Raw genomic sequence first — 27,412 nt, forward strand, 5'->3', positions numbered from 1 at the left:
TCATTCATTTATTAAATTAAAAAATTCTGTGGACCATTGATATCCCCAAGACACTTCTATAAATCTGGCAGGAAAGAGCAAGTTTAAGAACTAGGATTTCGGGCGCTATTCGTCCAGCAGATAGCAGGTGTCTGCCCACTTCCACAAATTAGCTTATTTCAGGGGCACCATGGCTCCTGCAAGGTAGGTACTGTCCTCATCTTGGAGAGGAGGTTGCCTCAGGCTGTCCGCTCGCACGCGGCTGTGAACGCGGGGCTGACCCAGGACTCCCCAGGTCAGGAAGGTAGGTGGAACCCTCGGATTCCGAAGGGACGGAGGCGCTTGGGCAGGTGCAAGGGTTCTGGCTGTCGGCAGCGGAGGCCTGCGGGATGCAGCCGGGCAGGTGCAGGCCCCGAGGCGGGCGAGCGAGCCGGGTCTCGGCGAAGGTGTGACAGCCCAGGGCCGGGCGGCCGGGCGCAGCGCCCCCTGGGCAGGCAGGCAGGTTGGCGGGCGGGGGCGCGCGCGGGGCCGACCGGGGGCGCGCAGGGCGGCGGGGACGCGCGGGCAGCGAGGCCTGCGCGCCCGGCTGCGGGAGCCATGCGGCGGGCCAGGAGCAGCGCGGCGGCCAAGCCACGCGGGCAGAAGCGGCCTGGGGCCTCTGCGGCCCCCGCAGCCATAGCCTCGGCCGCAGCCGCCAGCCGCGCACGGCGCCCCGCGGGCCAGGCCGGGGGCGGGAGCCGGGCGGCGGCGAGGCAGTCGTCGGCGAAGCGGCGGCCGAGGCAGTCGTCGCCACGGGCCCAGGAGGCGAGCCCCGGGGAGCCGCCGCCGGAGCTAGCACCGCTGCCGCCGCCGCCGCCGCCCCCCGCGACCCCGACGTCCTCGGCGGACCTGGGCGAGCAGCGGGAGCGCTGGGAGACGTTCCAGAAGCGGCAGAGGCTCACCTTCGAGGGCGCCGCCAAGCTGCTGTTGGACACCTTGTGAGTGTGGCCGGGCCGGGCGCGCAGCAGCCGGCGCCCCGCGGACGCCCCCGGCGCGGAGTCGGGCTCGCTGGCCCGGCCGCCGGCGCCTCTGTCGGCTGGCGGGTTCGGGGCGCAATCCAGGCTGTGCGTCGTTCCGGCGCCGTGGCCCGCGCCGAGCCTCCGTGGCCCCGGGCTCGCCCTAGTGCTCCCGGCTGCGGGGCTTGGCTCCGTGAGGGTGTGCGGCCCCGGCCTGGAGAGGGGGCTTCGCCCTGAGGAGGCTGGGGGCGCCGCGTCCTGGGACACAAAGGGGCCTTCCCGGCACAGCCATACTGCTTGGGACGCTGTTCTTTGTCTCGGCGCGCCAAGGGTGCGGGGGCCTTTCCAGTGAACAGAAGAGAAATCCCACGACTTTCCTCATATCCGAGTCGCTTTTGGTGTTTGCGCACGTGTTCTGGAGAGAGGGTGGAGGGTTTGAGAAAAGCGTCAGTGTTTTGAACCCACTGGGAGGCGAGGTCCCGTTATTCCAGGCGCTCCCTGTGCGGGAGCGGGAGCGGGAGCGGGGCGGGGGCCTCGTCCCGGAGAAGCGCGCGGGGACGCCTGGGATCCGGGGCCGCGGCGCGGACGCCTAGGGAGGGAGGCCTGGCGGCCCCGCAGCCTTGTTACCGCAGGACTGGAACCTCCGGATGGCTAGGGAAGGAGTTCCGGGGGTCCGGGATGTTAGAAACGAGCTGTTAAACTCTGCAGGGGCTGCCTTGTTCTCTCCAGATGTGATATAGTATCTAGATCCCTGCCCTACAGAACAGGTGCTACAGGGAGATATTTTAACACCCTCATCATATATCTTAGGGTCACTTATTTTATGAATTACAAAGAGCGGTTAAAAATCCTAGAAAAAACAAGAACAGCCTAATAATTGCATAATAACGTGAGGATTACTTCTTTTCTTGAACAAACATATTTCTTTGTCCTTGTTCCAGAAGAAATTCTCTTAGGATGAGTCTTCTCAGAGGTGCAATATTTGGTTTTCCGTGTTCTTCACTGTTTGACTTATCGTCTTGGAGTATAGGCTGAACATGATTTTTTAAGTCACCATCAAACATTTTGGAGCTTTATGATGAGCCGGCTACCCCTAAATATAGGGGATATAAAGATTCTCAGAAATATAAAATTCAAATTTTAAGTAAATTTTAATTTAAAACAACTTAATGATATGTAATTAACAAGACAAGGAATAACAAGTGTTAGAGAGGGTGTGGAGAAAAGGGAACACTCCTACACTGCTCGTGGGAATGCAAACTGGTGCAGCCACTATGGAAAACAGTACGGAGATTCCTCCAAAAATTAATACAACTACCATATGATCGAGATATTCCACTTATGGCTTTTATCCAAAGGACAGGAAAACACTAATTCGAAAAGATATGTGCACCCCTATGTGCGTTGCAGCACTATTCACAATAGCCAAGATTTGGAAGCAACCTAAGTGCCCAGCAATGGACAGATGGATAAAGATGTAGTATATATACACTACGGAATACTACCCAGCCATAAAAAAGATGAAATCTTGCCATTTGTGACAACATGGATGGACCTTGAGGGTCTTATGCTAAGTGAAATAAATCAGAGAAAGTCAAATACCATATGATTTCACTCATTAGTGGAACATAAAAACAACAAACAAACAAACACATAGATAGAGAGATTAAATTGGTGGTTACCAGAAGGGAAGTGGGGAGGAGGAGGGCAAAAGGAGTAAAAGGGCGCATATGCATGGTGACAGATGGTAATTAGTCTTTGGGTGGTAAACATGATATAGTTTAACAGAAATGGAAGCATAATGATGTACTCCTGAAATTTATATAATGTTATATGCCAACGTTACCTCAATAAAAAAAATAAAAGCAATACCTGCTTTAAAAAAAATTTTCTTTTCGCCTATCAGATTGGTATGAGTATGTGCATTTATTAAAAAACCAAAACTCACTAAATTAACTTATATGCAAAAAAATGTATAACTGCACCGTTTTATTAAAATTATTATTGTATGGAAAAAAGTCTGGAGGAACATATAGCAAACAGTTAATTGTGGATCCCTCTGGGTATTAGGATTATAGGAGACTTTCATTTTTAACATTATCAAATATTGTAATGTTTGAATTTTTTACAATAAGCATCATTTATGCATGCAGAAAAAATTTTAAATACATCAAATTAACTGATTCAACTTGTAAAGAAACATGAAAAAGCATACAATCTTAATAACCAAATAAATGCAAATTAAAACTGCAACGAGCGGTTTTTCCTGTAATTGTTGCTTGAGAAGGTAGAGTGAAAGGTTTTCTCATTCATTGCTGGTGAGAGTGTTCACCTCTTTTGGAAAGCAATTTGATGATATTTATCAAATCTTAATAATGTTTACTTAAGGACATCGCTTATATATAAACTTTAAAAGGATTAAAAGTGTATGTAATGTGTATGGATAGCTGTGTAAAAATTCGTGTATGTGAAGTATACTGGAGGTGAATATAGCAAAATTATAAGAGCCTTTGTTAACTTTCTCAGAAGGCTTTTCTGAACCGCCAGACTCAGTCAGGTCCCCTTGTCTTATTTTCCTTCTTTTTTCATAGCAGCCTGTACTTCCTTTATCACAATCATTTAAATGTTATTTGGGTAATTTATTTGATGGCTGCTTAAGTTTGGTAAGGCCAGGAACCATGTCTAGTGTATCTTGTTTACTGCTTTCTCCCTGGTGCCTGGCTCGTAAAAATTCTTAGTAAGTATTAAGATATAAATAATACTTGAGTAGTGGGATTAGGACCCCCCCCCCCAATTTCCCAAAATTTGGAATGCTTTCTTTTGCAGTTTAACAAAATATAAGAAATGGAAAAAGAGCTCATAGACAAGGCAGTGAATCCTTTCTTTTATAAAATTGACCGTAACCTCCTCAAAAGCAGAGATGCATGTGGTTGTCATGTGGAGAAGACTTTTGTCCCCGTCTTGCTTCTTTCTTTCAGCAAGAGGGAGAAAGAGGGAGCTATGCAATAAAGTCCTGCCTGACTATTCAGAGATCTTTATCTTTCTGATTTTTTGTTTCGTTTAGTGAATACCAGGGCCTGGTGAAACACACCGGAGGCTGCCACTGTGGAGCAGTCCGCTTTGAAGTTTGGGCCTCGGCAGACTTGCACATTTTTGACTGCAAGTGAGTGTTTTCTCTTCCCAAATGAGCTCTAACTTTAAAGAGTTAGAATGCAGTGCTTCAAAATCATCTGGGGAGTTGGGGTATAGATGAAACAATATTGGCCATGAGCTGATACTTGTCGGAGTCAAGTGATGGTACATAAGGATTCATTATTTTGTTCTTTCTCCTTTTGTATGTACTTGAAGTTTTCAATAATAAAAATTTTTACAAAGATGAGGGAGGCTAAAAATAACTGAGTCTGCCGTGTGTGTGTGTGTGTTTGTGAGTGAGAGAGAGGGCACTAGCTCCTATAGCACCGCCCCAGGTGACACAGAGCAGAGTCCTCCGGCTTGTGCCTGGCAGAATCACCCCTCAGACTAATTCTTCTTGTGGATGGAGGAGGTGGTTAGCTGAAGGTGGGTCATACTGGGCCCTGAATGAAAGGCCTTGGGCAGAGTCTTCCTAGGAATCCGTTTGGAGGGAACTGGAGGGTAAATGAGTAGGGCTGTGGACTCCTGGAAGCTCACCGTGCTCCATGCCCTCTGGCTCTGTTCTAGATGAGGCAGATGGTTCTGCTTTGTCTGTGGAGGGCCTGCTTTTTGGCACCTTCCGAGGCATTGTGATGGAACAAGGATGACAGGCTCTGACTTCTGGACCAATAACATATTAATTATTAAATATAACTAATTATTCAACAGTACCCAGTCCTTTTTGCCCTTAGGTGGTGTGGTACCTGAATTATATATGAATAATAAATACTCAAATGGGGGAACTGACCAGGCTACTAACAGTGGAGCACAGAGTGGAGAAGCAGCACCGTGGAATATTTTGTTAGAGGATTCTGGACTGAATTAGAATTTTTTAAAAGGTGGACTAAAAGAAGGGACTTAGATTTAATTCTAAAGATGGTAATTCTGAGGACCTGTTTTCCATGGAGCTAGGCTTTTGTGATGTACAGATGAGGAAAGAGGGAAACCTAAGCTTCCTCCTCCATTTTTGGTGTGGATATTGCAGAGGCGTGAGATCGTAGCTGTGCCTGGTATTTGTTTTCTAAGTGTCTCAAATCCAACAGTTCCCTTCACTGTAATAAACTGGGGGGTGGCAGCAGACACGTGGCTCTGATGGCCCTAGTTTTCTGAGGGGTGGCTCGCCGTGACTGCTGGCTGTGCGACCTGCAGGCCCTTCTGCACATGCAGAGCAGAGGCCCCAGGTGGCCAGTGCGTCTGTTTGAGCCTCCCCTTCTCTGGATGCTGCTGAAAGGGGCTTTACCTCTGGGGTCAGTCGGCTCTTAGGACATGTCAGGTTGGGCCCCTTGGGCACTCAGGGTGCAGACGGTTGTTCACAATTTGGGACTTGCTCTGTCTTTCTGTAGCTGCAGTATTTGCAAGAAGAAGCAGAATAGACACTTCATTGTTCCGGCTTCTCGCTTCAAGCTCCTGAAGGTTAGTGCTGAGAGCAGGGTTGAGGAGCCCCCCGTGGACGCTCCTGGAGAATTTGAGGGGGCAAGGAGCACATTAGGGCCTTTCAGGGGACTTTAATTTCTGTTTTCACCCAGGTTTCATGCTTATTTTTAAAAGGTTCTGTTATATTTCCCCTTTATATTTTGGATGCATATTTGATATTACTGTGAAAATATTTTCGTGTATAGAGAATCCAAAAATAAGATCACCCAAATCCTATCAACCAAAGGTAACCTCTGTTATATTTTGGTGTACTATATCCTTGTGCATTATTTTCTACATAGATAAATGCATCTAAACATATTGCAAATGTTTTCATCGAAGTAGGGTTTTACCTTTTTGTCTGTTTTATAACCAACTTTTACCATTTCCCAATGAAAAATATATGATTTAAAAATTTTAACTTGTTATTTTGGGAAATTTTCTGTGCTTGGCACAAGATTTGAAAGGTACAAAGGTGTGTGTGTGTATATACATATTACTGGAAAGTCTTCCCTCCACTGTCTGTCAGCCGCCTAGTCTCTTCCTCCCCCAACCATTTCCTAGTTTAGTGTTATTAGTAATGATGCTATTGCTTTATACTATTGTTCCTGTATTTGCAGCATGTTTTCTTATATGAATGTATCATAATCAGTTGTCTATATTTGAACTTCTAGGTTGAATGCCATTTTTTTTCCGATTCCAAACACTATGGTGAACCTCCCTGTGTATACACCTTTGACAGTTTAGAAATTGTTTCTTCAGGATCAATTCTCTTAGAAATAAAATCTCTGGTCAAAGAATGCAAACTTTAAAAAAAAGGCTCTTGCCACGCTATTGCTAATGTGAGGTGGGATGGGCCTTCAATTCCATCCTTTGTTCCTGTTGCCCCCATTGTGGTCTGACAGACCTCTCTGTGCTTTGGAGTCATGATCTGTTTCCATGTCTGTCTCCTTTACTAGATCATGAGGGTCTCCAGGTACCACCTGTTGTCACGTCTGACCAGCTCCTGGCCTCATAGGCTTGGCGTTGAGTAGGCACTCAGTGAGTGTCTGGGAGGAAAGACTAACGGAGTGAATGAATGCATGAGTCCTGGTCTTTCCTAGTTAGTGAGATTTAATCTCAGACGCTTTGGGCCAATTTGTCCCTTTTTCTTTGTCTGCCCCTTGATCCTTCGTGTGGGTGTCTGGTCAGGGAGGTGGGACAGATGAGCAGCATACTGTCCCTTGTCTTTCCGGTAAGCCGGAAGAGCGCCACTGTGCTCTCCTTGGATGCCTGCTGGAGGCTGTGGCCCCAGTTCAGCTTTGCCTCTGAGCACCTGTGACAGACGTTTCCTGAAGACACCACCAGGTTCAACCATGGGCTCTTAGGTCTCGGAAGTGCTACTTTTTCCCTTTATTTTTTTCCTCTTTGAGCCTGCTTATCACTGCATTTTCCTGGTGCTCTATAGTACCATTTTCTTTTACCCCAGCCTGTTGAGGGAGCAATTTTCTGTTTGTTTTTTTAAATTAAGTGCAAAACTTCTTCATTCATTCAACAGATATTTATGGGGCACCTACTGTGTACTAAGCACTATTCCACTGAAACCCAGCAGTTAACATGACAGACAAGGCCCTTGGAGCTTACATTCTGTAGAGAGGGAGACAAATAAATAAGAAAAAACTCGATAGTGCTATTTAGAGAGTTAAACAGAGCAATATGATAGAAAACAGCTGGGGAGCTGGTTTTGGTCGGTGAGGGAAGGTCCCTCTGGTGTTTAGATGAGGAAGATGTAGGTGGGGAGGGGTGCAGTCAGGAAGAGTGTCCCCGGCAAAGGGCATGCACTGTGCAAAGGGGCACACGCTTGGTGTGTCAGAGGAGCTGCACGGTGGCTGTGCTGGCTGGAAGGTGGCCAGGGGCTGGAGGTGAAAGAGTGGCCCAAGACAGAGTTTGAGAGATGGCAGGGCCAGACAAAGAGACAGATGTTATTCTTTGTGTAGTGTGAAGCCCGTGGAGGGTTTTAAGCAGGATAGTGACAAGACCCACTTCAGAAGTATTTTAAAAGCTCCTTTTGGCTGCTGTGTGGAGAAAATGGATGGTAAGGAGGTAAGTGTGGAGACAGGTTGTTGGGTGGGCCAGGTGAGAGATGATGGGAGCTTGGATTACTAGGATGGTAGTCATGGAGATGGAAAGAAAATAGATACTAGGAGATATGTTTTGAATAGATAATTGTACACGTTTAAGAGAAGTGGTTTTCAAACTTAGGTGTGTGCACAATCACATGGAGGACATGCTAAACCAGAATGTTGGGGGGCCGGCCCTGTGGCACAGTGGTTAAAGTTGCGCTTTGGCGCCTGTTTTCGCAGGTCGGGATCCTGGGTACGGGCCTCCTCCACTCATCAGCCGTGCTATGGAGGCATCCCACATAGAGAGTGGATGAAGATTGGCACAGATGTTAACTCAGGGCTGATCTTCCTCAAGCAAAAAAAGAGGAGGATTGGCAACAGATGTTAGCTCAGGGCAAATATCCCTCACCAAAAACCCCCCAAACAAACCAAAAAACAACCCCAGGGGCCAGCCCTGTGGTACAGCGGTTAAGTTTGCACACTCTGCTTCGGCAGCCTGGGGTTTGCTGGTTCAGATCCCAGGCACAGACCTACGCACCACTTGGCAAGCCATGCTGTGGCAGGTGTCCCACATATAAAATAGAGGAAGATGGGCACAGATGATAGCTCAGGGCCAATCTTCCTCAGCAAAAAGAGGAGGATTGGCAGTGGATGTTAGCTCAGGGCTAATCTTCCTAAAAAAAAGAAAAACGCAGAATGCTGGGCCCCTCCCTTGATTCTGTAGGTCAGCGGCGGGGGCCTGAGAATTTGTATGTGTTACACGTTCTCAGGTGATGCTTATGCTGCTGGTCTGGGGACAACATTTTGGGAGCTACTATTTTAGAGGAAGGGCAAACAGAACTCTAAAGGATTGGGTGTGAAGATGGGAAATGAGAGAGGAGTGAAAGTTACATCCACAGTGTTGGGCCTGAGCAGCTAGTTGAATAGAGATGCCAGATTCTGGGGGACAAGCAGGTGTGGAGGGGTGCTGGAATCAAGAATTCTTTTTTGAAAAAGTTCACTGAAAGATCTCTTTTGAACATTCATGTAGAGATAGGAAGTGGGCAGTTGGATATACAGGTCTGGAGTTGTGGAGAGAAATCAGCTGGAACTATCAGTTTGGGAGTTGTTGGCATGTGGATGCTGTTTAGACCCATGAGACTGGGTGAATCTACTGGGTGGATGGTGTAGCCAAAGAGGGCAGAGGGGCAAGGACAGAGCCCTAGGGCTCGCCAGCATTTATAGAGAGTTGAACAGAGGGGAAGAGAAGCAAGCAGAGGGAGGGCCAGCGGGGAAGGAGGAAAAACAGCAGGAGAGCGTGGTATCCTCAGAGACAGATGTTTCAAAATGGAAGGACTGGTACTGAGAGGTCAAGTTAAGAAGAACCAGTTAAGAATCCAGTGGTCAAGAGAAATGACCATTAGATTTGTGAATATGGTGATCATTGGTGATTTCTGACTAGGCAAGAAGACAGGAGAAATGACCAGAGAGGTTGGCTGATAGGCCCCAGGAAGCAGGTGTTTTCACTCCCTGACATCCATGGGGCATGCTCTCTTGCCATGGATCAGGGAAGGCTTGAGTCTGAGTTGTTCTGTGTGACTTGACCTAAGAGAAGCCGTGAGCTGTCATGCACCCAACTGACATGTCTCCGGGCAGTTTAGATGGATCCCTGCCCTTGAGAAGCCTCTAATCTCTTGTGGGAAATTGGACTTGTCCTCAAAATCCTGAGAGCTGTACAAGAGGGCTTCTCCCCATTGAGACTTTTGAAAGATTTATTTTTTAGGGGCCGGCCCGGTGGCACAGTGGTTAAGTGCACACATTCTGCCTTGGTGGCCTGGGGTTCACCAGTTTGGATCCCGGGTGCAGACATGGCACCGCTTGGCATGCCATGCTGTGGTAGGCATCCCACGTATAAAGTAGAGGAAGATGGGCACGGATGTTAGCTCAGGGCCAGTCTTCCTCAGCAAAAAGAGGAGGATTGGCAGCAGTTAGCTCAGGGCTAATCGTCCTCAAAAAACAAAAAAAAAGATTTATTTTTTAAATGACAAAGAAAATCTCTGTAGAAAGAACAGCTGTTTGTCTGTTTTCCTTCAGGGAGCTGAGAGCATAACCACATACACGTTCAACACGCACAAAGCGCAGCACACCTTCTGTAAGAGATGTGGCGTTCAGAGCTTTTACACTCCCCGCTCAAACCCCGGAGGGTTCGGTAAGTGAAGGGATGAGCTACAAGCTCAGGAGGGATGTGGAGAGGCCCTGTGGCAGCTCTGGGTTAAGATGCTGGTTGGAAAGATGGGCACTGGTGCATCTGGCTTGCCTTCTGGTGGCTCGGCCCTTTCACCTGCGTGTTTTAGAACGGGCTCTTCAGCAGAGCTCTTTTCAGATGACGGAATGTAAGACTGGCCGTGGTCGTTCAGAGACCAGCCAGATCTGGTTCTCATTTGCTGGGGCTGCCAGAGCTATATGTTGCTGGGGCTGACATTGAGGCATTGATAGAGAGAGGAGGGGAGGGGCCCTGAGCCTGTGGGGTGGGGGAGGGAATTCGAACAACAGTGGTGGTTAAGGGGGTGAAGGAGGCAAGAGTGAGGAGCATTGATAATGCCATTTAAGAAAAATTGGATTTTTTCAAAACACAAACAACACCCAAGCCCTGCTTCAGATTCTACTTGGATCTGGGGGGGAGAAAACTGTTAGACAGTTCCTCAGAATGACACCAATTGTAGTGTGAACTGAGTGGAAAGGAGTGGTTGAGGGTATTCCTGAGGGATCTTGTCCCTGTATAAATGCAGCCTCCAGCACTGCGTTGGGGCGGCTGTGACTGACCATCTTGTGCCTTGTGGGGGGGAGGGCCGGACATGACCCTCGCCCTCCACGTCTCATTTCTTTAGCAGCTCCTGTTTGTTCCTCATCTGTCATGTGGAGAGTCCTTCCTGCCTACCTCGAGGATCAGGAAAGGCTTTTGGAAAGTATAAAATCTTGTACAGATGGGGGAAGTATTTAAGGCTTAGGAAATTATCTGTCCAAACCCTGGAAAAGGCCTGTGAATTCATCAGGCTGTCACATGGAGATCGCTCTAGGCTTGAGTCTGTCTACTCTTTTGTACTCTCAGCTTAGTTCTGAATGATGTGCAGCCTCTGCCATCGCTGGTTCGAGAAGTCTGATCCCCCTCTGAGGTGAGGACAGCAAGCGAGGAGGATGACAGTGTAAGCCATGGTGTGTCACTCAGAGAGCCTGGTATGCAGTGCCTACAGGTGTAGCTTTGTCCGAGAGGCAGTACAGTGTCTGGTCTCACTCATACTCGGGACCCCCCTTTCTCTGTGCCACTTCCCTCTAGGAATCGCCCCACACTGCCTGGATGAGGGCACTGTGCGGAGTGTGGTCATTGAGGAGTTCAATGGCAGCGACTGGGAGAAGGCCATGAAGGAGCACAAGACCATCAAGAACATGTCTAAGGAGTGAGCTCCTGCTTCTCTCTGAAAAGGAGGGACGATTCGGGCCGGCATCTTGGCTGTCGACGCTGCACCTCGGGGGTGCTCACGAGTGTGGCTGACCCAGGCTGTTGGTTCCGTTGGCCGGTGGCCGTCTCCATCTCCGCAGTTTGCTCCAGCTACCGGTTTCTTTAGGCAGCTCTTTGTCCTTCCTCAGCCCAGATTTTGATGTAGGCTAGTTGACGTCCTCCTTTCTCTTCCCAACTTTTGTGTGATCTTTTAGAAAGATAAATATTTTTAACATTAAAGAAGTTACTATGGTTTTATCATTTTCTTTGCACATTGGTTTTGCTTCTGAGGCCATTTAATAGCAGGTATTTACTGAGGACTGATAAGATGCTTGTCACCAAATTGGGAGGGGGAGATAAGACAAATGAACAGTTATTAAAAATGGAAGATTATGAATGATCACAAGCCACGTGAGTTGTAGAGATAATATGAGCTTTAGGAGTTCAGAGGGGAGGGGGCTGGTCATGGAAGACTTGGGGAGGGTATGATTGGGGTCTCTTTTTTAAGGTAAATCAGTGTCTGATTTTTTTTTAAATTGTGGTAAAATACACATTACATAAAATTTACCATCTTAACCAGCTTTGAGGGTACAGTTCAGCTGTGATAAGCATGTTCACGTTGTTGTGCACCCAATTTCCAGAACTCTTAATCTTGCAAAACTGAACCTCTCTACCCGTTACACAACAACTTTGAGTCTATATTTTTAAAGGAAGTAAGATTTAGGAAGGTGGAAGAAGTAACTGTGAACAGAGGCGTGGACACATGGTAAAGCCAGACTGAGCTGGAGGCTTGTGATGGGAAGAAGTACTAGAAGAGATCAGAGAAATGTGTGAAGCTGGACCGTGGACGGTCTTGGATATTAGGCTGAGGAATTTGCCCTTTATTTTACAGGCATTGGGAAGCCCTGAACAGCTTTGAACAGGATGAATAATGCCTGGCCTGTTATGCAGTCTTTTGACTGGTTTCCCCTCCCCCTTCCCCCCCTTGCTTCACGTTGCTGCATATTACAGTCAGATTAACTGTCCTAAAACATTCCTTTCATTACCAAATACTGTGTGTACCTAATGGCAAATGCTTAATAAACATTAGCTTTTTGTTTCAGGGAAATTAATCATGAAATGATTTGTAAGGTAGATTACTCAAGGAAAAAGAACAGAGAGGGGAAGTACAGATGTACTGGTGCTCTGTGTGGCCGACACCTCTTCGGAGTTGAGGGACTGTCCGCTGACAGCCATGTTCAGACTTTAAAGTTGGAAAGAGCTGGTGGTAAATTATACAGGTAAAACATCAGTATATTCTGATAGAGCCAATGTCCCCTCTGATCTACTACTCCTACTGCAATATTATATTAAAAAAACACAGTTTTGCATATCTTTTAAAAACATAAATGGCATCATACGGTACCTTTTGTTCTTCAAGTTGCATTTTTGTTTAAGAACATCTTGATCTTTTTGTATCAATGTACATATCTTCATTATTAACTGTTACATAGAATTGCATAGTATGGGTATAGTTTATTTAACCATTCTTTTTTTTCCGTGGAAATTAGGATTTCCAGTTTTTGCTTAACAATGGGTATTGACAGTGAACATCCTTGCTTCTTTATACACGTGTATTATTTGAGGATATAGAAGTGGAATTGCTGGGTTGAAGATATGTGTATTTTAAATATTAGAAATTCTAAGTTGCCCTTAGGAAGTATATACAGTTTGTCTGTAAACGTCCATTTTCCCTGTATACAGCAGAGTGCCCTCACCAACCCTTGATATTATCAATATTTTTAATTGTGACCAATCTGTTGGGCAAAAATTTTCATCTTTTAAGTTTTCATTTTCCTGATGACCTGAGATTGAGCATCTTTTTATGTTTTGGGGACCTTTTCATTTCCTCTTCTGTCAGTTGCTTGATCATGTCCTTTGCCCATTTTTCTTTGGGGCTCTTTTTTCATCTACCTATTAAAAACATTAGTAAATAAATGTTTCAGTTACTATTATTAAAAATTAACTTTTGGAGCTCTTTATATTCAGGATGTAAATCCTGTTATAAATTTTGCCAGTGTCCTTTTTCAATCTGTCATTTGCTCTTTGTTTAATAGGATTTTAGATTTGGATGAGTTCAACTTTATCAGTCTTTTTTTTCTTTTCTTTATGGTGTTCTGACTTTTGTGTTTCCTGGCTTTGTTGTGATTTATGTCTTGTTTGAGATTACCTTCCTTATCAAGCTTATAAGCATATTTACCTATATTTTCTTCTACTTTCGTGGTTCTTTTCTTTTTACATATAGCTCTTTAATCTATCTGGATTTTTCTTCTGAGTGGTTTTAGTTTTTATTTTTGTCAGTGGTAGGAGGGAGGGGTTAGCTCTCCACCCCCACAATGGATAATCATTGGATTGACAATTCTATTGACCAATCCATCCATTCCTTAGGGATTTAAAATGCCAATTTGACTAAATGAGGTGGTTTCTGGATACTTCATTTGCTCTTTTAATCTATGTTTCTGTAGTTCTACAAATATCAACTGTTTTAAATCCCTGAAGCTTTATGATGTGCTTAAAAAATCTCTTAGGGTAAATCCCCCTCATTATTCTTTTTTGTTCATTTGGTTCTTGATTGAGAGTGTATTGAATTTATAAATTCATTGGAGAAGAATAGGCTTCTTCACAGTACTCGGTTTGATCATCTAGGAAAGTGGTACGTCTCGCTGATTGGTTTGTTCTTTTATGCTCTTCAGTCCAGTTTCATGCTGTTCTCCATGTAGAAACAGTATAAATGGCACATTATGCATTAGGTTTATTCCTGCCTACGTTATATTTTTTTGTCATTCTTGTGAATGGGCTCCCTTCCTACACTTTGCAATTGGTTATTGCTAAAGGAGAGAAATGCTGTTGTGCTTGGTATGTTAAATTTTTATCGGGCCACTTGTTGAATTTCTGGTGACTTTCAAAGCTAGCCCATTGAAAGTATCCCTCAGCACTGAGGTCACTAGCAGAAATTGGAACAGTTAATGGGCTCCTGAGTGGGAAATGTCCTAGTTTGGTCTCCTTACTCATCCTCTTAGAAGTTGGTGTTTTCCCACATGCTTGGGGCTCAGAGATAGCAAGGGTTTGACACCAGCCAGGAGGAGCTCTGGCGAAGTGACTAGGAATGTCAGATGCCATCAGCAGCAGCCCAGCACCCGTGGAGTGAGCCCTCCATGGGGGAGCAAACCAGCTGGAGTCTGTCTGCACTGTGCCCCTTGCCCTTCTGGTCTCGGCCAGGAAGCTGCCTCTCACACGATATTCCTGCACATGCACTGTTGAGGAATTTTAGCAGGTATTTGTTACAACTTTGTTTTGTCTTCTGAATTCATAAAGGAAGGAAACAGTTCTAAAGACTGCAATAACTTCCCACAGCCAGATTGAACTAGCCACAGTTAGTGGAAATCCAAGTGCTGGGACTCTTTCAGGATTCTTTCCTTCCTGAGATCAGCCTTCTCTTTAAAGCTCGAAGTACAAGGGCCAGGGCTTGCTTCTATGACTGATAAGAAACTCAAGGATGATCTCTTCTTCCTCCATCACCCTTCTCGGGCAGGAAGAGGAGAGCAGCCTTGGTGACAGGACACGGCAGTTGTTCAGTTTCAGGCTAACACACAGATCTGAGAGGGCACACTTTTGCTGTTTTTCCTGGGGTTTCCTTCCAAACAGCAGTGCTGCCACCATGTGATTACCCACATGGGCTTGACCCAAATCAGTGGAGGAAGTAACACTGGCAATTCTGAGCTCATGGGCCCTGATTAACTCTTTATAGATAACTAGAATTCTTTCCCTTATGACCTCACCTGTCCCATTCTTCCTCTGTCTTTCCCCTGAGGTGCACTTAATTAGAGTACATGTCATTCAGCTTTTAATTACTCTTGGCTTCACTTCCGTGTGGATTTTCCTTATACCAGCATGGGACAGGAGCCACTCTGGCAGAAGAAGCAGAGTGAGGGTGGTGCGTGCAGGATTCAGCCTCGACCAAGACCGTAACACTCTGATCGAGCTGGAACTGTGTTTTGTTCCCCAGTCTCTTGTCCCAAGAGCAGAAACATTGTGTAGTTCTACTGGTTCTTCCATTCCCGTCTGTCTCTCCACAAGGTTTGACTGCTTCGCTTCTCATAGAATTCACTGACTTCACACGTTCTCTTGCACCGGCTAATCTTGATGCTTTTGTTAACCAAAATGAGCAGCTTTAGGAGGCAAAGATAAGTTTCAAAGAAAAGTGAGGCTTGGGGCTGGCCTGGTGGCGCAGCGGTTAAGTGCGCACGTTCTGCTTCTGCGGCCCGGGGTTCACCAGTTTGGATCCCGGGTGCAGACACGGCACCGCTTGGCACAACATGCTGTGGTAGGCGTCCCACATCTAAACTAGAGGAAGATGGGCAAAGATGTTGGCTCAGGGCCAGTCTTCCTCAGCAAAAAGAGGAGGATTGGCAGCAGTTAGCTCAGGGCTGATCTTCCTCAAAAAAAAAGGAAAAGAAAAGAAAAGTGAGGCTTTAGTGAAAGGTTTACAAAGTGGGGAAATACACCTCCACCCGCAAGTTGATAGGTGAGCCCCCTCGGTCTTTGGGTGGCTGTTTTTTAAGGCAAAAAGTGCAGAGTTTGCAAGGCTAAGGCTGAGTCCAGTTCTGATTGGTCATCCTTCCTAGCTAATGGTGTATCTTTTTCCCCGGGGCTTTTATGTGTCCTGACTGCAGGGAAAGGCCACTGGATTGTTCTTTGGCCATCTGGTGACAGTCAAGGTTAATATATAACTTTTTATTTCTGCCCTTAGTTCAGCCTTGAGGTAGTCATGGGAACCATCACATTGACTCTGGTTGTGTGCTTATGTTTTTCTTTTATTATTTTGTCCTCTTGATCATAGGTTTGCCAGGGCAACACCTTTGATCAGTTCAGGGAGTATTTAGGTCCTCCATTGCCCAAGTGCCCCCGTAGCTGCTTGGGTTCCGTGTAGTCCCATGTGGGAGGCATCCGAGAGCAGCACCGGCTGAATGTAGGTGGTGGTTTGATGCAGTATCCTGTGGGTTGCCGGTGACGGGGTGGCATCCAGATACTGCGGCACGATGTTTAGTCAGGCGAAGGGGGAACTGTCAGCAAGCTGCTCTTCTCAGCAGTCCTCCTGTTCTGCAAAAGAAGCTTAGAAACTTTGGTTACTTTGTTTCCCATGTCAGCCTTGTGGGTATGAGGCATGGTTTCACCCTAATCCAGGGAAATTTTTAACTCCTTTGTTCTTGGTTTCAATCCCACTGTCTTGTGATCATTTTTCAATCTTGGGGACTGGGGATGAAGACATTTTTAGCCACTTCCTGCTGTGAAAGGGCAAACATCAGGGTCAGAGGAATGAAATTGTTTTGCCTTTATTTTAAAATATTTTGGGTACCTGGTCAGGGGAACGAGGAATGTTTTGCCTAATATTTTAGCACCCTAATCAATGGCTTTGGAAGTCCATACGTTATAATTACATAGATGACCACACATGTTAGCAAAATAGCCTGAATTTTAGAATCCCCTTTGTAATGGACCTCAATGCTTAGGGTATCCAGGAGAAGAGGCCTGTAAACCAATCAAGGTTAGGACCTGGAAACTCAAGTGAAATCAATGAAACAAAAAGAAAAACAAAGTTAATGGTTGGAGCAAATTATAAATTAGTTCTTGAGCCCAGGGGACAGCCAGTCAAGAAGATTTTTAAATGTCAGGGTCGAATCATCTTTTACAGTTTTAAATGTCTCTGATAGTGTCATTGGGTGTTCAGGTTAACTTTTTTGAGTGGCTTATACAGCAGCAGGAATGAAGATTGTCTAAACGTAGGCCATTGTGGTGATCTTTCTTAAGTTTATACCAAGCTGTTCAGTATTAGCTTGTAGGGCCTCAGGAAAAAAGGGTGGTTTCAGTTTTCAATGATTCCAAATGAAAAGGATGGAAAAAAAGTGAAAACATTAGTTGGAGATCTGTACCAGATATTTGAGGAAAACAGAAGAATTCAGGGTCCAGTTCAGTTTACAGGTGGAAAATAAAAACTCAAAGATAATTAACAGAACTAGAATCTATTATCCACAAATGTGTATAGTTTTTACTGAAACAGTTTTTCTCTATAATCACTCTCATTTTTACCAAAGATAGCTAAGTTAAGACTCATTGGTTTATAAAACAAGTCTAGTTTTAATAAGATTGGCCAAATTATTTACATAAGTACAGCAAGAATAGCAATTGATCATATGGGCTCTTTTCAATCTGCTTTGCTGGAACTTTTTATAAGGAATCTCAGATTGAACTTTAAAAGCCTCTCGAGGCAAGGAAAACCAAGTGAGGGACTTGTCATCAGACTCCACCTGTAATACCTGTATATTTGGGTGAATTCCTCTCTTTTCCAGGTTCCCAAAATATCCTCAGGTTCTTGTACCTGCCAGAGAAATGACCTTCTTTACTCACCTGGTAAGATTGTTGTGAATCCTGTAAGCAAAGTACCAGGCCAATATTTCCAAGTGTCTTTATTTGTTCCATAAAGTCAATCCTTGTTCCTCAAAGCTGTTTGGTCATATCTGAGTTTGTGCATGTTTTTCTCAAATATGACAGTCCAGTCAAAGCCTTGGTAATATAATTGGTGTTTCCAATTGTGTCCTGCTATAAGGAGAACAGGTTCTTAGTGAATTTATGCAGACAACTATATTGCCATGAAAATAAGGATACTGACTTATCAAAAGTTTCCAAACTTTGGAGTGATCAGGTAGGGAGAAAAAAGTAAATACTTCAATTTTGCTTACAAATTGCTATAAGTCATAGTTATCTTAAGAGAAAAGTGTTTTTTAGTCTAGAAAAACAAAACATCAGGGCATTTGCCTCAGTTCATGTAATCCCATGTACTTTCTTTCTGTTTGAATCCAGTTTTCCCATTAGTTTTCTTAATTTTGCCTGATGATTGAGGATGATAGGAACCAAGAAGTTAAAAGAAGTTTAAAAGTTTAAAAGTCCAAGAAGTTTAAAAGGTTTTTATTAAGGTTCGTATGATTTGCCCAGTGATGTGAGTGCCTCAGTCACCAGAGACTGGACGGTGGACCCCAAGTGGGAAATACATTTTCTAATAATTTCTCTGCCATTGTGAGATTATCAGCTTTGTGGCAAGGGAGGGCATTAACCCATCTGGAAAACATATGTACAATAACAGGAACATAATAATAACCCATCCTAAGTGGCATTTGAATGAAATCCAGCTATAGGTGCTCAAAGGACCCACATGGAGTTCTGAGGCCTCTGGGGACAGAAATAGTTTTTTTAATGCACATGGTAGGTGAAGTAATGTAAAAACAGGAAAACAATGGGGTTTTCCAGGGAACTGGGAAGAACTAAGTAGCTGTCTTGGGTTTCCCATAGCTGTGACTTTTTGTTTAATTTACAGCCACTGTTCACTCATCTGAATTTCTTGGAGGCAGGAGCAGACTGTTGTCGTATTACAAGGATATCAGGATGGCAAAAGTCTGGCAATGAGGGATCAATCTGTCTTTTTTTCCCCAAGAGAAACAGAATGGACTTCATTCACATGTGTTATTGTTGCTGCCTTTGCATGAAAATCAGCTAAGGATGCTTTCCTGATACTCAGTGTGAACTTCAATTTTGTTGACCAACAACATTTTATACAAGGACATATTAGATTTCCAGGAATTTTGTATAATTTCTGTAACTCATATATTTATAAAGACATAACAAGATATAATTTAACTTACCAAATAAGTGTAGTTAGTTTAATAGTTTCCTCTTTATAGCAAGACAGAGCAAGTTCTTTGAGAAATACCAGGGCCCATTGGAAACTCCCAAAGTTCATTTTTAAGTCAAAAGAAAGATTTTACCCAGGCTTTGAACCCTGTGGGAAGTCTGTTAAAAATATCAAAAGGGGGGCCAGCCCAGTGGTGCAGTGGTTAAGTATGCACATTCTGCTTTGGCGGCCCAGGGTTCACCAGTTCGGATCCCGGGTGTGGACATGGCACCACTTGGCAAACCATGCTGTGGCAGGCGTCTCACGTATAAAGTGGAGGAAGATGGGCACGGATGTTAGCTCAGGGCCAGTCTTCCTCAGCAAAAAGAGGAGGATTGACAGCAGGAGATGTTAGCTCAGGACTGATCTTCCTCAAAAAAAAAAAAGTATGAAAAGGTTCTAAAACTTGATCAAAAAGGATCACAGACTTTTAGGAAACAATACTTAATTACCCATTTCACCAAAGTGACAATGAGATTTTAAAGGTAAACACAGGATGTTACATAGTTCTGACTAGCTTTTCTAAGTAATTGAAGACTTGATAAAGACAAAACACAGAATCTTTGTTTTCTAGGCAGATTACATTAAAGGTAAAGAAACTGTTTATGATTTCTTGCTAAGAGCACACCAATAATCTGAGAAGATTTTGTCCTTTAATAGGAAAACCAAACTTTATAATTTTGTACCACTGTACTTTTGATATTACAATTTATTTTTAAATAAATTTATTTTAATCTAAGCCAGCTTGACCATATACAGAGCTCTTTCCTCAAGGTTTTACTTCCACAAACCTTTTGTCACTCACTTTTTACATTTAGGATTTGTCTTGTATCTTTTTTTTTTCTTCTCTAGTGCTTGAGGACAAATTTTTCTTTTTTAACAAAACAAACAAAAATATTTCCATTCTTTATACCTTCTTACTGAAAACATATATCCTATTGTCTACTTTTTATATACAGTTACTGTCTCAATTTTAAAACTTACAAAGTTTATCTAGAAAAGAAATAATTCAAGGCAGTTGTTACAGAATAATTACAGATTTTACTCTTAGAGGATAGCGTAATTGCCTCTGCATCACATTAAATGAATATAAACTCCTACATAATATAATTAAAATAAATTATACGTTTTCTGGAAATCACAGTATGAGATTCACTTCTGTCTATAACTTCATCCTGACATTGCTCTGCCAAACTGGGAATGACAGAACAGGCAGAGGCAACAACATCCCCACATTGTTGCTGAAGAGGGTTGTTCTAGGTTGAGTGAGCAGAGCAAAGGTTTGAAAGATGGAGCAGCTTCTAAGTTGATGGCAGAGCTACAAATATCTGGGAAGCCACCACCAGGATTTTTAGCTCTTGCAAGTAGTCGTAAGAGATAGGGGAATTTCTTTTAAACAAAGAGTGTTGCGGGGCTGGCCCCGTGGCCAAGTGGTTAAGCTCGCGCGCTCCGCTGCAGGCGGCCCAGTGTTTCGTTGGTTCGAATCCTGGGTGCGGACATGACACTGCTCATCAAACCACGCTGAGGCAGCGTCCCACATGCCACAACTAGAAGAACCCACAACGAAGAATATACAACTATGTACCGGGGGGCTTTGGGGAGGAAAAGGAAAAAAATAAAATCTTTAAAAAAAAATAAAAGGGTGTTGCTTGGCTGTAAATCTGAAAAGACAAGGCAACAGAGCTTGAGCCTATCAGAAAGTGATTACAGCCTGGTCTTGAGGAGTTATCATTGTGTGTACAGAACAGAAAGGGTGGTTGTTCTTGTATTGGTTTCTCCATCTGGCTGCACACACCCTTCTGTAGCTCAATTTACTGTGGTATAAGAGCAGTGGCCTTTAAACACGTTGGATCATTCCATAGCAAGAAATATACTGTATATTATGGTCCAGCCTATACCTATATATATATAAAATCATTATAAGTAAACAAATAAAAATTTAATAAACTGACCTGTATTTTTTAATTTAAATGTGTTGATAATTTTTCAATGGTCTGTGACCATAGTTTGAAAAATAAGAAGTTACAGTAAATCCTTCCATAGTAGGAGAAAGCTCCCAGGAGAGTTCCGTTGTTTCTTATCTTTCAAAGGGGCGCCTGCTACTTTGGCTGTGTTCTCTCAGCATCAGTGCACCCAGTTTGCATAGAGTTGATTTACCAACTAGTGTCTAAGTGTTGTGACATTTTCTCTTTGATTCCTTTGGTATTTTCAGCTCTTTTTCCAACTCTCTCTCTCTCTCTTTTTTTTTTTTTTTTTTTAACTATTTGTAATCTGTTTTCTAGTGAAAACTAGGAAGCAGGCAGTTGTGAACTGTCTATCATATATTAGCATCCTGTAGTAGATTAGCAAACCCATAAACACACTTTATAATTTCTAGAAGCATATTTCTCTTTAGAGAAAACTTTTCATTGTGGCACAAAATATGTCTATTGGTAGACCAAATATTGTTTGTCTCTGTAAAAATAAAAAATTAGAAAGCCAAAACTAGACAAACTTAATGTTTAGCAATCAGTGTCTCAGTATACCATCCTAACCAGAAAAGATTTAGATATTTAATGAATATCCATTATTTAGTTTAACTTAGTGTAAGCTTTTATCTTATATACGTGTATTTAAACATTTTTTTATAACAGTTATGTTTGGATCAGACATTAAATAGTTAACCATCATCCCAAGTCATTTTCCCTGCTTGACAGATTTCACAACAGAAACAGCGTGAGCCCATCTGACCAGTAAACCCAGGTGTAAAAAGTTGTATGTTTCCGTTATATTTAATATTGATAATTTTGAAGACATACCTCTTTCTGTTTTTCTTCCTTTTTCTTTTTTTTTGCTAAGGAAGATTAACCCTGAGCTGAGATCCATGCCAATCTTCCTCCATTTTATATATGAGTTGCTACCACAGCATGTCTGATAAGTGGTGTAGGTCTGTGTCTAGGGTCTAAACCCGTGAACCCAGGCTGCTGAAGTGGAGCACGCTGAACTTAACCACTACGCCATGGGGCTGGCCCCATCCCTGTTTTTATTAAATCAGCAAACTTAAGCTTTTAATTCCAAAGATCATTTTTATATCATGTTAGCTTGAAAGGCATCCAGGCTAGTTTTAATTACATTTAGAAATAATTTATATAAGCACTTACTTCAAGCCAATTAAATAGAGCTCCTTTAGAAATTTTACCATCCAGAGGTAGACAAATACATACAGAGACTTCCATACATAAGCATATACATACAGATAGACACAAACGGAGATCTTGAAAATTTTAGCCGTGTCTCAGGCACAAAACTTAAAAGAACAGTTGGAATCAAATTGCTCCCTGGCAGACGGACCTGCTCAGGTGGCCAAAGATTTTTACTAGAAATTCTTTTCTTTTTGCTGTAAGAATCCTTTTTAGAGCTGTTTCAAAGTTGTTTTGTCTTTTAGAAGCTTCTGCATATTACCCAAAGAATGCATTCCATTGCTTCTGAGAGGTTTTGAATCCTCTCTTTTAAGGGTGACCCTTAAAGTGGACTTATCTGAAACAGGCTCCCTAGAATGGCCATTATAATTTTAAATTATCTCAAAAGTTTACCCATTTTCACTTGTTTAATTTTAGATCAGGAACGTTGGGGGAGTTGAAGCAGGGGAGCTCCGACAGATCGGCGTAGAGGGGGCGAGGAGGTGGTGGTAGAGAAGACGTGGGGAAGAGATGGGAAGGAGGAGAAATGGGCGGGTCTTCAGATTTCTTTGATTCTGCCGGGTCATCACCGGAGTTTGAAGCTTCTAATTGCTTGTCTCTCCTCTACTTTAGAATGCTGCTCTCTCAGAGAAGCAATGAGTCTCCATTTCCCCTTTTTTGGTAGCCTCTAGGTACCAATTAAAATAGGCTTCCTATTTTTGAGAGGTGTGGTATCCCCCTTTTTCCAGTCGAGCACACAAATAAACCAATTTGGGAATATCAAAGGGCCCATTGTGACCAAGCAATTTTAGATCATCTCTAGTAATTTCGACCCAGGTGACAAGGAACTTGCACATATTTGGTCCATAATTTTTGTCCATAAAGGCCACAGGAGTGGTGGCAGGTGACTGGCCATTTGCTGTTTTTCTAGAGCAAATGGGGCCCATCCTGAATGGAGAAACCTCCTTGTGTTGGAGAAACCTCCCTGTAAACAGCTGCTGCTGGACCTTAGCAGGTATTCCCCGCGTTAGAAATTGAGGGAACCCCCCCTTAAAGAGCCTCTAGACCTCTCCCAAAGCGTGTGAGATCAGGGATGTGGGGGAGCCTTGCCTTGATCATCCTCCTGAGGCGGTTGGAGATGCGGAGGAGCAGTCAGCGGGCTCCCAGCTGTGCCGGCGTGCTGTGTCCAGTCGACGCCCAGGAGGAGGTCAGGCGGCCGCATCACATCCCAACCTCGTCACCAGAAATCTTAGCTGAAATGAGCAGCTTTAGGAGGCGAAGATAAGTTTCAAAGAAAAGTGAGGCTTTATTTAAAGGCTTGCAAACCAGGGAATTACACCTTAACCTGCAAACTGAAAGCTGAGCCCCACTCTGTCTTTGGGTGGCTGGGTTTTTTTAAAGATTTTATTTTTTTTCCTTTTCCTCCCCAAAGCTCCCTGGTACATAGTTGTGTATTTTTAGTTGCGGATCCTTCTAGTTGTGGCATGTGGGATGCCACCTCAGCATGGCCTGATGAGCAGTGCCATGTCCAAGCCCAGGATTCGAACCTGCAAAACCCTGGGCTGCCACAGCAGAGCATGTGAACTTAACCACTCGGCCACGGGGCAGCCCCTGGCCTCCTTCGTATCTTTTTCTTTTATCAGTTTTTCACCACGGAGCGAGACGAGCCTACTGGTCTCCAGGGTAAGGTGTGCATCATTCAGGAACTCCTCAAGATGATCCATTGATAGGTGGGAAGAAAATGTTTGAATTTGTATTTTATCCTTTTAAGCTTTGTTTGTGTATGTTTTATAATGCATATGTTAGCACTTACAACATATATATTATTGAAAAATCAAAGTCAGGAGATGATAGCTCTGGGCTGTTGATTCTCTCTGTTTTCCCTCAGATCAGTGCTACTCATCAAACCTTCTGCAAAAATGCAAAATATCTGCATTCTTGTGATTGTTTCTGTTTCCTGAGGGTAGGTGCACACTCGTGGGATTGCAGGGTCAAGGGATATGTGCATTTTAAAGATTCTTGACACACTGATTTCCAGAATTTCCTACCATCTTAGGTTTCCTCCAGCAGTATATATGTCCATCCCCTCACCTACAGAACACTGGGAATTATTATTTATACAAATCTTTGCAAAGTACGTAAGTGAACATGGTGTTTTCTTTGAATTTGTGTTTCTTTAATTCGTAGTGTGATTTGTTTTTTCACATTTTTGTGTTTGCGTGTGTGTGTGTGTGAGAAATACATATCCGTGTTCTCTGCAGTCTTCGTTTTCCTCCATTCTGAGGGCCTCTGAAAACCTCTCTCGCTCTAAGTCCAATCACCACCTTCAGTGAAAAACATATTTTCAGTTTGCTTTAGCGTCCATGCCCTGGCTACTAAGTGGAATAGTTTTTCCTGTTTATTGGCCGTTTGGACTTCCTCTTTTGTGAATTTTTCATCCTTAATCCACTTTCGGGGGGATGTTTTCGAATCATTTTTTTTTGTGGACTCTTTTTTTTGTTTGCTGAAAAAGATTCACCCTGAGCTGACCTCTGTGCCAATCTTCCTCTATTTTGTATGTGGGCCCACAGCATGGCCACCACTGAGTGTAGGTGTGTGCCCGGGATCTGAACCGGGGCCTCCGAAGCGGAGCGCGCTGAACTTAACCATCGGCCACAACGCCAGCCCATCAATTTTTATGTAACAGGGATATTAACACATCTGTAATACATGTTACAATAATTTTTTTGTGAAATATTTATCTTTTCCTTTACAGCTTAGAGATTTCAGCCTGGCTGGCTTGGTAAGGTCTGCCCCACTCCAAGGTTTCTTTGCATTTAGTCTCCCAAATTTCTTCAATGGTATTTTAATTGTTTTGATTTTTACATGTAAATCTAAAATTCATCTAGAATATATTTTTGTATTTGGTATAAGGTGGGAAGTCTTTGTTTTCTTCCAAATGCCTGACCACCCATCCTGAAACGGTTTATTAAAAGATTTGTCCACTGAATTAAAATGCCATCTTTATTGTATAGTAGTTCTCATATATTTTGGATCTGTTTATGGATTTTCTTTTCTGTTCAACATCTTTTTACTTCTGTGCCTTTATCTTACTGTTCCGATTGCAGTGGCTTTATGTTATAACATGGAAAGGCAGGGCTCGGGTCTCTATCGTTTTTAATATTTATATTTTGGCTATTCTTGGACATTTCCTTTTCTAATACATTTTTAAAATAATTTTATCCAGGTCCAAATATAAGCCATCGAGATTCTGAATGCAACTACATATTAACTTTGTAAGAATAGGAATTAATATACATAAATATAACATGTAAATATATAAGTTTATAAACTGGAACTTGTATATACTCTATGTATTTGATATTCAATTTACTAACTTTGTAAGGATTTTTGTATTAAATCTGTCTGTCAAGGAATGTGGTACAGCTCTCTATTTATGCAGGTCTTATATCCTGCATTAAATTTTTTTTAACTTTTACAAATTGTATATTTAAAAGAAAAACAATGAGTACTAAAACTGGGTTAAAATACAAATAATATTTGTACTCTATGGTACTGACTTTGTTTTTACTAGGCTCGCAGGTCACATGGGTACCACCAGGTTCAGGGAGTGATTTTGAGTTTATTGTGTGTGTATCTTTATTGTCAACCTAGGGCATTTTAACGTTTTCACACCATTTCTTGAATTGAGATATAATTCACACACCATAAAATTCACCCTTTTAACTCGTAGAATTTGGTGGTTTTTGGTATATTTGCAAGGTCGTCCAATCTTCAGCACTATCAATTCCAGAACATTTGCATCACTCCAAAAAGAAGCCCCACATTCATTAGCACTCACTTGCTTTGCCCCAACCCCCAACCCCTAGAAACCACTAACCTACTTTCTGTCTCTATGGATTTGCCTATTCTGGGCATTTCATATAAATGCAATCTTACAATATGTGGCCTTTTGTGCCTTGGCTTATTTCATTTAGCATAATGTTTTCAAAGTTCATCCTCTTTGTAGCATGTGTCAGGACCTCATTTCTTTTTATGGCTGAATAATAAGCAAAATGCCATATTTTATTTATCTTTTCATAAGTTGATGGACATTGGGATGTTTCCACTTTCTGGCTGTTATGAATAATGCTGCTGAGTACACTTGTTCACCAGTTTCTGTGTGGACATATCTTTAGTTCTCTTGGGTATGTACCTGGGAGTGGAATTGCTGGGTCATATGGCCAATCTTTAGATTACTGAGGAACAGTGACACGTTTCCCACACAGCCGCACACTTTGACAGTCCCACCAGTGATGTATGAGGGTTCCAATTTCTTCGTATGCTCACTGACACTTGTTTTCTGCGTCTGTTTGCTTGAGTTGTAGCCATCGTAATCGCTGTGAAGTAGTATCTCATTGTTGCTCTGATTTTCATTTCTGTATTGACCACTGATGTTCTTGTGCTTGTTGACCATTTGCATTATCTTCTTGGAGAAATGTGTGTTCAAGTCTTTTGCCTATCTTTTAATTAAGCCGTCTTTTTGCTGTTGAGCGTAAGAATTCTTTATATATTCTGCATACTAGACCCTTATTGGATATATGATTTGCAAATACTTTTCCCCCTTTCACTTATTTATTTATTTATTCTTGCTGGGAAAGGTTCACCCTGAGCTGGCATCTGTTGCCAATCTTCCTCTCTATTTTTTCGTCCTCCCCAATGCCCCACTACCTCGTTGTATATTCTAGTGTACGTCCTTCTAGTTCCTCTATGTGAGCCATGGCCGCAGCATGGCTACTGACAGCCAAGTGCTGTGGTTCAGCACCCAGGATCCGAATCCAGGCCAATGAAGTGGAGTGTGCCGAAATTTAACCATGAGGCCATCAGGGCTGGCTCTTCCCTTTCACTTTCTGGATAGTGTCCTTTGATGCACAAAGGCTTCTATTTTTTTCTTTTGTTGCTTGTGCTTGTGATGTCATATTAAAGAAACCATTGCCTAATCCAAAGTAACAAAGATTTACATCTGTGTTTCCATCTAAGAGTAATATAGTTTTAGCTCTCACAATTTAGGTCTTTGTGGTAATTTTTGAAATCAGGATGTGTGAGTCTTCCAACTTTGTTCTTTTTTAAGATTGTTTTGGCTTCTGAGTTTCTTGCAATTAATTCCACATGAATTTTATGATCAGCTTGTCAGTTTCTACAAAGAAGATGGTGGGAATTTTAATAGTGATTGTAAAATTTAGATAGATTTTATATCTTTTTTTATTATTTTATTTAGGTCATAATGGCTTAATTGTGAAATTTCAAGTGTGCATTATTATTTATCAGTTTCTATATAGACTGCATCATGCTCACCACCAATAGGCTAATTTTTATCC

The 27,412-nt window shown here is 43.1% G+C and overlaps 1 protein-coding gene across 3 annotated transcripts; it reads left to right on the plus strand.

Moving 5' to 3' along the window:
* Positions 1-526: 526 nt before the first annotated feature.
* On the plus strand, positions 527-11,396 carry CENPV (centromere protein V). Of its 3 annotated transcripts, XR_011523681.1 has the most exons (6): positions 527-956; positions 4,039-4,137; positions 5,489-5,558; positions 9,734-9,848; positions 10,528-10,852; positions 10,974-11,396. XR_011523681.1 is itself a non-coding variant. In XM_070563526.1 (5 exons), exons 1-5 carry the CDS (start codon positions 577-579, stop codon positions 11,096-11,098), a joined length of 789 nt encoding a protein of 262 aa, XP_070419627.1. In that variant the 5' UTR covers positions 527-576; the 3' UTR covers positions 11,099-11,396. The 3 variants fall into 3 exon arrangements, 2 of the variants coding, with proteins under 2 accessions (XP_070419627.1, XP_070419628.1); XM_070563526.1 differs by lacking the exon at positions 10,528-10,852; XM_070563527.1 differs by lacking the exon at positions 10,974-11,396 and having other exon boundaries at positions 10,531-10,852.
* Positions 11,397-27,412: the final 16,016 nt, after the last annotated feature.

Source organism: Equus przewalskii, chromosome 10 (assembly GCF_037783145.1).
Source record: "Equus przewalskii isolate Varuska chromosome 10, EquPr2, whole genome shotgun sequence".
In the NCBI taxonomy this organism is placed as follows: domain Eukaryota; kingdom Metazoa; phylum Chordata; class Mammalia; order Perissodactyla; family Equidae; genus Equus; species Equus przewalskii.

Bases quoted from the DNA above. Each gene is read 5' to 3' on its own strand.
- CENPV (XM_070563526.1), top strand. From the start codon at position 577: ATGCGGCGGGCCAGGAGCAGCGCGGCGGCCAAGCCACGCGGGCAGAAG. The intron at 5,559-9,733 runs GTTAGTGCTGAG...GTTTTCCTTCAG, and splicing joins CTCGCTTCAAGCTCCTGAAG to GGAGCTGAGAGCATAACCAC. The intron at 9,849-10,973 runs GTAAGTGAAGGG...ACTTCCCTCTAG, and splicing joins CTCAAACCCCGGAGGGTTCG to GAATCGCCCCACACTGCCTG.